Consider the following 10,310-nt stretch of genomic DNA (forward strand, 5'->3'; position numbering starts at 1 on the left):
CTTAGATCACATTCGGAACTATTACTGCAGTGGTTTCACTATTCACATTTAACACATTTTTGTTGCTTTTGTTACTAAACTCACACTACATGACTTGCTAGTCTCCTGATTGTAAGGTTGTGCAAACTTTTGCACTTTACCGTAATTATATTAACTATATATTACGGTAAAAGTAGTGTATATGAGTTATAACGTGGCCCATGTTGAGACACTGCGCATGCGCACTGCAAATCCGGCCATATTTTCACTTTCACTTTGTAGTTCTATGAAGTAAAAAGGTAAAAGAAACACCGACCGAATAAACCGATTAAAATACAAACATTTCCACTATCAAATGTTTAGAAATGTATCACGCAGCTATAATGGAGAGCAGAGAGCAGCTGTAGTGCCGTCGTCGAATGACGCCATCACGCCGTTGCGTCAAAACCGGAAAAGTAAATAAGGAAGCGTAGATATTATTAAACATGGTAGTAGGGAATAAGCTCGATGCGAAGATTTAATTCTTAGAATTAATGAATCACTTTTACAGTCATTTTACAGCCATGGGTTGTGTTTGGTGCGCTGTTGTCGGTTGTGGTGTAATGGCGGTGCTAACAGCTGGAGCGCTTTTAACCGGTAAGTAACAACGCCACTTCACTTACATTCCAGTTTTAATGTTATTGTTTTAATGACTAGTTTACATCAAACACGCAGCCAAAACTTAGTAAACATTAGTACAGCTCGTGCAGCCACGCCCACATACTTACTAGCTGCGCTGCTGAATTCAGGATTCTGATTGGTCAGAAGGATTTGACAGGGCTCTCAAATTTTGAAGACGGTCAAGAGTGACATTAGTGATGGGAAGTTCGGTTCTTTTCCGCGAACCGGTTCTTTCGGACAGTTCGTTTTAATGAACCAGTTCAATAATCCAGTTCACCAGTTCTTTTATGTCCTGACGTAATGACGTAAATTCCTTCATCCCGCTGCCGCTAGCAGATATTAATACAATCAATTTAACACATTTGAAAAGTTCTTTGTAATCATAACTTTAGTTGAATATGTTTCTTACATTTAAGTTTTGCAACTAAAACACCCAGTACAGGCATTTATGTGCAAACGTGGGTGTTTTACGTGTCTTAAAGATATAAAGTTAATAAACTAATCTTCATCAACTTACAAAAACTTACAAAAAAGCATAATTTTCAAATGTTTCTTTCGCTCCATCAGTTGTTTTAAAAACTAATGCAACTGAGTTATAGACTCATACGTTGATAAGACATTAAATCATAACCATTTACATTTGTTGCTGTATTAGTTCAGTGATTTACGCATGCGCAGTAACAACAGCTCATCGGTTCTCAGTATGTCGGACGCGTCCGAAAGAAACAGTTCTCAGTTCAGTGTACTGATGATTCACTGTATCGGTTCAGTGATTCATGCATCCACAGCTCATCGGTTCTCGGCATAGATATATACACTAGATGTCGCCTTGTATACGGCAGTACATTGGAATGAATGCGTCAATTGAGCCGCCATCTTGGTACAGGGGACCCCCTCCTCTTAATGCATTAGCGTCAATGTAGGCAAAGAAATAAAGTCACCATAAATCGTCATGAATGCCATTTTCTATTTTTTTTTGGTCGTTCCAAATGTCAGACATGTATTTATCATTAAGTCCAGAGAAAATTTAAGGTTTTGATATTAAGATAATCTACTTTTTCACAATATAATGCTTAGTGCTAGTAGGTGTAAGTTTATTAGTTACATTCTACCACTTGAGTAAACTTCAAATGAACAATCACTACTTACCTTATAGCCTACTGCATGTAACACTGCTACAATGGTGTGACTATACATGTTAATTTAAACATTTAAAATGTATTAGTTTATTAAATATGATACACAACGCAATTTGCAGGTGGAAGCAAATCACAAATTTGAGAACATAATAAGAATGAAAGATAGTTGAGGTGCCAAACACTGTTCAATCTTAAATTTATTCTTTTCCCACAATATTTTTGCAACATTAAATAAGTAGTCACATAAACCAAAAAAACCCCACAAAGTTTGACTTTGAGGCTGAACTGCCAACCTAACTGGTGACATCCTCCCAGTCCTGTCAAAATCTTCAGGACGAAAATGACAGCTGCACAGTATGGTGCGGTCTTTTGGCTCGAAGCTCTCTCTCCTGAGTGCTATTGTCCGTGACTGACGTCTCTGTTTATCACATGGGAATCTACAAACAGATTCAGATTCTGATTACTTTATTCAATGCCATGTCAGCAATCAAAAGCTATTTTCATGGCAAAAATTCAATTACAAAAACACAAATATCATATAAATACAAAAAAAAAAAACCCAAATATAAACAGCAAATAATAATTATACATTTTTTTAATTAACATAAGATAAAAAAATCCAAACCCTTTTCAGACATAATGTCATTAAATATGTCTTTAAGTGAAGTAACTTGATAAAAGAGCATTCTACTTGTGTTAAGTCCAGGACAATCTAATAAAATATGTTTGACAGATAAGGGAATCTTACAGAACATACATAAAGTTGGTTCTTCACCTTTAAGCAAAAAAGCATGGGTCAATTTTTAATGTCCTTATTAAGAGCTTCGGAATCTACAAACATTGTCAAAGAAACAAAGAAACAGTTCTCAGTTCTGTACTGATGATTCGCTGTATCGGTTCAGTGATTCACGCATGCACAGTATCAACAGCTCGAGCTCACAGTTCTCTCAGCATAACATGTCTCAGTTCAGTGTACAGGAGTTACATATACTCCGGGATATTAGTTTATTTAGAGTCTGAAAGGCTGTCAGGCATGACCGAAAGTGAGTAGTAACTTGTGGATCAGCGCTGACTCAAGATGCGAACTGTTTAGAACGAATCAGTCCGATTTGGTGAACTGGTTCATCCAGTTCACTAAAAAGAACCGGCTCAAAAGAACGATTCGTTCACGAACTGGCCATCACTAAGTGACATATTTTAAATACAATCTCAGGGCCCCCAGTTTGAGAACCATTGGCCTAGACTACTTGTTCTGAGCAGGTGTTGTCAGTGAACAGGCTGTAAAACTGTTGGCTAAGTTACAGACACTCATGAAAAACTCATGCTGATTATCTGGGAAACATCTCTACCGGCAGTCAAAATGTCATTGTTTGTGTCAAACAAGTTGTGAATTTGTTGAAACATTAAAACAGGAGATCATGACTTACTCTGTGCTCAAAGTGATGCTCGCAGCTCCAGTGGTTTTCTCTGTGGGTGAACGAGGATGATGCTGAACAATTCCAGGATATGCTTTTTTTTCATTGGTTGTTGTGTTAAATCTTACCCAGATACAATAGAGCTATTTTATGATTGGCTATTGTGTAGCCTCTTTTTTTAATTGGCTGATAAGTGTCAGGCTCGACTAAGAACTCCAGGGGAGATTTCTGATTCCTGCAAAGTTCCATAGAGACAGCGGTGCGGACTGATACATTTTGGGTGCTGCGGCATATTAAATATATGATAAATAGTAAAAACGGTTTTCTGCGTGAGAAATACAATGTGTTGTGGGAGACCATGACAAAAGACCGAAATGAGTGACTGTCAATGCCTGACACTTGAGAGCCCTGTTTTGATGAGTTTTCCAGCACAGTTCATTCACAAACTAGACGCTTCACGTTCAGCTGATTCTAAAATACTGATAATTTAGGAGAAGACGTTTATTAAGCACAAATGGAAGGAGACTCCAGTGTAAAGCTGTATGTCTTCAGGGTTTCTGGGTAACACCACATGCTGTGATTAATTTTGTCTTATTCATTTCAAGAGATGAGAGGAGTACTGTATAGCTGCTTCCATATCAAATGTATATATCCGATAAAGGGGTAAAAGTATTCTGAGTTCTTTATTTGTAAAAATAATAAAGTTGCAAGTTGCAAAGTTACAGCATTTATAAATGTGTATGTATGTAATCTTTTAGCTTCATATTAATTTATTGTGTGTGTGTGTGTTTGTGTGTTGGCACAGGAATGATGCATGGTGTGTTTGTGGCTCTCTGCGCTGTAGCTCTAAGCATAGCTGCCGCTCTCTATGTCGAGTGCGTGAGGGCAGACAGGCGCAGTGTGTGCAGTGTCGTGCGTCACTACCTGTCAGTTAGGTGTGTGAGTCGAGCAGGGAGAAATCAGAGAGACGCGCTGGAGAGAGACACACTGAATGTACGGAGAGCACAGGAAGAGACGCTGCTCAGACGACTGAGAGACACAAAACGCACACGATATGGACTTGAGTATCACTTTGACTCTCTCACAGGTCTCTCACACACTCACACAGAGTTACTTCTTTAGCTTTCACACCAACTGGTGGGTGGGGGTAAGGGGGATGTGAATACCTATGTAACATTTAAATGTATTTTTTGTAAATGATTCTTTAATATTTCTCCAAGACACCACAGAATTCAGAAAGTGTCACCCCATCACCACATACAAACATTACGAGGAGCTCATACGGCGAGTCGCCTCCGGAGAGAAAAAAGCCATTGTCATGGGGGCACCCATCCTAACAATGACATCAGGGACAGCAAGATGCAGCAAGATGCTCTGGAACAAAGAAACCAACAGTGACTACTTCTTACAGGGCGTCTCAGTGTGTGTAGACGTCATGAGGAAGTCGTTTCCGGAAACGACGAGTCTCCAGCCGAAAGTCAGGCTATTTTACCCAATGGATGAGCGTTACTCTGAAGCAGGAGTACGAATTGTAGCAATGCCGTTTTCCTCTGAACTCACTCACCATGGCTGCACGAGTCCCCCAGCCATCTTAGAGGTAGAACGAGGAAAACTTCATACCACTTTCTCTGCACTGTTTGTGTATGTATGTGTGTTTGTGTGTTTAGGGTGTAGTGTAGTGCGTTCATCCACTGATTTGTTCTGTAGGTGCAGAATGAGCACAATGCTCTGTACCTTCACCTGCTCTTCGCTCTGATGGATCGTCACGTTGGCATCCTAGAGTCCAGGTTCTCCTGTGTTGTGTTTGATGCCTTCAGACTCCTGGAGGTTAATATTCAAACTTTCATTATTTAGCTTTAGATTTTTGTCGTATAGCTGACATCAGTTGAATGAGGATTAAAAGAAAAGTGTGTGGCAGTGTATACCTTCCCATGCTAACACACTAAAATGCTAAAAGAGGCAATAATCTAATGAAAATGATATCATCATCATATAAATCATATTAGCATATCATTTTAATTTTATTACTAGCATACTTTGCATACCAACATCTTAAGATATAATTATCAATTGTTAACTGAATGTGTTGGGGGCAGGGTGGCTTAGTGGTTAGCACGTTCGCCTCAACACCTCCAGGGTTGGGGGTTCGATTCCCGCCTCCACCTTGTGTGTGGAGTTTGCATGTTCTCCCTGCATCGGGTACTCCGATTGCATGTTGCATCGGGTACTCCGGTTTCCTCCTCCGGTCCAAAGACATGCATGGTAGGTTGATTGGCATCTCTGGAAAAAATTGTCCGTAGTGTGTGATTGCGTGAGTGAATGAGAGTGTGTGTGTGTGTGTGTGTGTGTGTGCCCTGCGATGGGTTGGCACTCCGTCTAGGGTGTATCCTGCCTTGATGCCCGATGATGCCTGAGATAGGCACAGGCTCCCTGTGACCCGATGTAGTTCGGATAAGCGGTAGAAAATGAGTGATAACAGAATGTGTTGATACAATAAAACAAAACTAATTTAAAAACTGAATCAGCGGTTGCTATAGAAATGGTCAATGTATTCACAAGTGATGAATTATTTAATTACTCAGGTATGTGCAATAGTTGACCTTTAAACCACACAATGTGTGATTGACTAACCCTCTCAATGTTTTTTTATGGTGCAGGAGCATTGGGAGGACCTGGCTGATGATGTGGAATCAGGTCGGATCAGCTCCAGGATTGTTCTTGATGCCTGGCTCAGGTCAAAACTAGAAAAGGGAATGAAACCAGATCCTGTTAGAGGTGACGAACTCAGAACTGCCATCAGCAAGGGTTTTGAAGGCATTGCTCTCAGACTATGGCCTCGTTTACACCTGATTCACACCGTTGACTCAGGACCACATCAGATTTATGGGGAGAGTCTCAGGCTGCACTACTGCAGGGGCGTGCCCTTCTATTCACCGCTCTACGCCACCACAGAAGGTCATTTCATCTGTAATTATGATTCTGTAATTAAGCACAGGTCTGTGCACATGTATGGCAAAAAGACAGAAAAAATGGTACAATAAAGAAGAGTATAGTGGAGTATGGTGCAGTAAAGTGGAGTGTGGTGTGGTACAGCAAAGTTTGGCAAATTATAATAGAACATGGTACAGTATAGTGTAGTGTAGGACAGTAGGGTGTTGAGTTACAGAAAGTATATTGGAAAATTGTGTAGTATATAGTATGTTGAGAGAAGAGGGCATATATTGTAGTATTGGTGAGAAGAGGGTAGTGGAGTGGAGTACGGTGAGAGTAGAGGGCATTATAGTGTAATGTGGTGAGAGTAGATGATCACAGTGGTAGAATGGAGTGTAGCAAGTATTGTGGTGCATTGTGTAGTATTGTGGAATATGGTTTAGTATAATGGAGCATGGTATGGTAAAGTACAGTGTAGCATAATGTAGTATTGGAGTCTTCTAGTGGTGTATAGTGCACTACAGTCTAACATGGTGTAGTGTGGATTGACATAGTGGAGTATGGTGAAGTATAGATTGATTTTGTGGAGTGTGGTGTTTGAGTGTAGCATGGAGTAGCATGATGTAGCAATGAGCACAGTGAAGTGTTGTGTAGTAGGGTGTTGCATTGATTGTGCAGTGTACAGATACACATTCATACAGAGGGTTGTGTAGTACAGTAGAGTATTGTGTAGTATACTACAATATATTTACAGTGTAGTACAGTGGGGTGGGGTGTAGTTCAGTGTAATGTGTTGTAGTTCAGTTGAGTGTGGAGTAGTAGAGTGGAGTTCTGTGCAGAACAGTGGAGTGTGGTGTAGAACAGTGGAGTGTGGTGTAGAACAGTAGAGTTCTGTGTACTACAGTGGTGTGGAGTGGAGTACAGTGGGGTTCTGCATACTACATGAAGTGTGGTGTACTACAGTGGTGTTCTGTGTACTACAGTGGAGTGTGGTGTAGAACAGTGGAGTGTGCTGTAGAACAGTGGAGTGAGGTAGGGTACAGTGGAGTGTGGTGTAGAACAGTAGAGTTCTGTGTACTACAGTGGGGTTCTGCATACTACATGAAGTGTGGTGTACTACAGTGGTGTTCTGTGTACTACAGTGGAGTGTGATGTAGAACAGTGGAGTGAGGTAGGGTACTGTGGAGTGTGGTGTAGAACAGTAGAGTTCTGTGTACTCCAGTGGAGTGGAGTGTAGTACAGTGGAGTTCTGTGTACTACATGAAGTGTGGTGTACTACAGTGGTGTTCTGTGTACTACAGTGGTGTGGTAGGGTACAGTGGCGTGTGGTAGGGTACAGTGGAGTGTGGTGTAGAACAGTGGAATTCTGTGTACTACATGGAGTGTGGTGTACTACAGTGGTGTTTTGTGTACTACAGTGGTGTTTTGTGTACTACAGTGGTGTTCTGTATAGAACATTGGAGTGTGGTGTAGAACAGTGGAGTATTCTGTAGTAGTGGTCGTGATGGAGCTCATATTTTGCTTTGTCTCAGGTCTGATCGGAGTGAATCTGTGGCCGCTCCAGGAGAGCAGACGCTATCTGCTCTGTCCTCGCTCCATGTTCTTTGAGTTTCTACCAGAGGAACATTTAGATGCACAACATGGACCAAACACACAAAACTCATTCAATACACTCAGCACCCTGCTCATGGATGAGGTGAAGGAGGGGAAGAACTATGAGCTGATCGTCACCAACGCCTCAGGGCTGTTCAGGTACTGCAGCTGTACCGTAATATCTGACTCTGTTTTCAAATTTAAAGCTGTGTGTTTGTGTGTGTGAGTATGTGTGTACTCTTGGCAAACACTTATAAACCCCTAAACAAATTAGCATGTTGTGTGAATTCAGACTCTGCCAATGATGCATGGAAGTAAAAGCCTCCTGAAAGGAGAAGAAGAGAAAAGTAGAGAAACTAAAAGGACAAAAAAGAAAAGGGGAATAATCGAAAATTAAGAGGAAATAGAAAAAAGCTGTTGATTATTTTACTCTAATTTTGTGATCCACAGAGTGTTTTTCCCCCCGTAGGTATCGACTTGGAGATGTAGTGAAAGTGGTCGCATTTCACAACCAGTGTCCAGTGGTGGAGTTTCTTTACAGGTCTGTATATAACACACAATCAGTTTTGTCACCTGAGATATTTTCACTTAAGACTCATCATTGGAGGTTGATGAGTCTTTAAGACATGTCCACTAAACTGAGACTAGCAACAAAGCATTTTTATTCTGCGTGTGTGTGTGTGTGTGTGTGTGTGTGTGTGTGTGCACGTGTATGTGTGTGTATATGTGTTGCAGACTAAGTGAGACGCTAAATATTCGAGGTGAAAAAGTGAATGAAGCCTTGTTTTTGGCTGCTCTAAAGAAAGCAGTGACACAGTGGCCCGGTGCTAAATTGGTGGATTACTGCTGTGCCGAGAGTGGAATTCTGGGTAATGATGGAACTTGGCATGATGGTTGCCAGCTGATATCTGTCTATTTGTGTTAGCTACTTTGTTAGCTTTATGATCCTGGCTATTAACAAGGAACAAAAATTTAATGAGAGCAGAAGGTGTGCTAATTTTGAAGCCAATTCTGAACGAATTAATTCTATATATTTTTTTCATCCCACGATGTAACCTGAATTTTTTTCTTTATTCTTGGTTTACCAACAAACATGGAAGATACAAATTGTTTGGGAAAAAAGACTGGTGGAGCTAAAAGGTTGAGGTTTTGAGTTTGTCGTGTTGTAGGAGACTCATCAGGAGGAGCTCAGCCTCATTACCAAGTGTTCCTGGAGCTGAAAGGTGTCAGGAATCTCACCGAGGAGCAGCGATATAAGGTTAGATTAAACAATAACTATAAATTATTATTTACAATTTACTTATTATTATTATTATTATTATTATTATTATTATTTACAAACAATAAATTATTCAGTTATCCAATTTATTAAATGGAGCAATTCTCAGAAATTCTCAGAAATCTCAAGGAAGCATATGGAATCAGATTGTTTATGTGGAAAGCAAGTGGGGTCAGAATCAGGGTGGAAATAGACATGATATATGCAATGAATAACAGGAAAATAAATAATTGTTGATTATTTTATTATATATTATGTGACACTTGATGCATTAATATAATTTTAAATGATATGTTTTAAAAATATGTACTGTGTAACTAAGATTTACTAACGGTTATACTAGTTTTTCTTGTTTTCTCTCTCTCTCTCTCTCTCTCTCACTCTCTCTCATTCTCTCTCATTCTCACACACACACACACACACACACACACACACACACACACACAAACACTTGCAGCTGGACATGTCTCTGCAGGCTGACTCCACCGTCTACAGGTCATTCCGCATCAAAGGCAGCATCGGACCAATGAGAGTGCAGCTCGTTAGCAAGGGGGCGTTCCAGGAGCTGAAGAGTTACATGGTCTCCTTCTGCCACACCTCCAGAGACATGTTTCAGATGCAGCGTGTCATCCGCAAGAAAGAGTATGCTGACTTCCTGCTGAGGAAAACTGTTTCCTGATACACAGATTTGCATCATGGGAGACAGTGCACACACTCAGAAACACTTACACAGTTTCCAAAGCCAGAGAATTGAGTGAAACACAACGTAAATACACACAATCCTTCTGTGAATAAGAAACAAATTTACAGAGTTAAATATCGACTGCTAGAGTGTTTGTAGTCAAAGTGTAGCTTAACAAACTGTATCACTGTATCAAGAATTTTATTTAGGAAACTGATTAAAGTTAGCAAAATGTTATCCATGTATTCTTAAGGATTAGCAGAAAAGACTAACATTTTCAAATTAGTGTAACTCTGGAAGGCTCTTGTAGCTCGCCGTCCTGTCATTGGCTAAGGGATGCTAATCCTGCGACTGTCCAACTTTACAGCGCAGTGGATGTCTAGGTTGCGGCCTGCTGAAGAAAGTTATATAAACAATGTGACGTAAACAAAAGAATTACTTCTTCAGGGGAGTGAGATTTATTATTTCCATTCATTAAAGCAGTGTATATGAGGGCATGCTCGCTAACTAGCAAGCTAAACCTGTTATATTGTTAGTCCACTGATGTGAACGTGAGCTACTGACCCGGGATGAAACACTGAAGTGACGGAGCTCTGCAGAACGAAATATATTTCTCTTTAAACTGCCTGTAA

General features: G+C 40.3%; 1 protein-coding gene across 1 annotated transcript; it reads left to right on the forward strand.

Annotated features, from left to right (window-relative positions):
* The first annotated feature begins 78 nt into the window (after window positions 1-78).
* Window positions 79-10,310, forward strand: ghdc (GH3 domain containing). The gene is made up of 10 exons (XM_060863015.1): window positions 79-615; window positions 3,999-4,280; window positions 4,414-4,790; window positions 4,901-5,020; window positions 5,851-6,148; window positions 7,657-7,876; window positions 8,187-8,258; window positions 8,453-8,586; window positions 8,887-8,975; window positions 9,454-10,310. The coding sequence occupies exons 1-10, from the start codon at window positions 513-515 to the stop codon at window positions 9,673-9,675; spliced, it is 1,917 nt and encodes a 638-aa protein (XP_060718998.1). The 5' UTR covers window positions 79-512; the 3' UTR covers window positions 9,676-10,310.

This window comes from Tachysurus vachellii, chromosome 2, assembly GCF_030014155.1.
Source record: "Tachysurus vachellii isolate PV-2020 chromosome 2, HZAU_Pvac_v1, whole genome shotgun sequence".
Classification (NCBI taxonomy): Eukaryota; Metazoa; Chordata; class Actinopteri; order Siluriformes; family Bagridae; genus Tachysurus; species Tachysurus vachellii.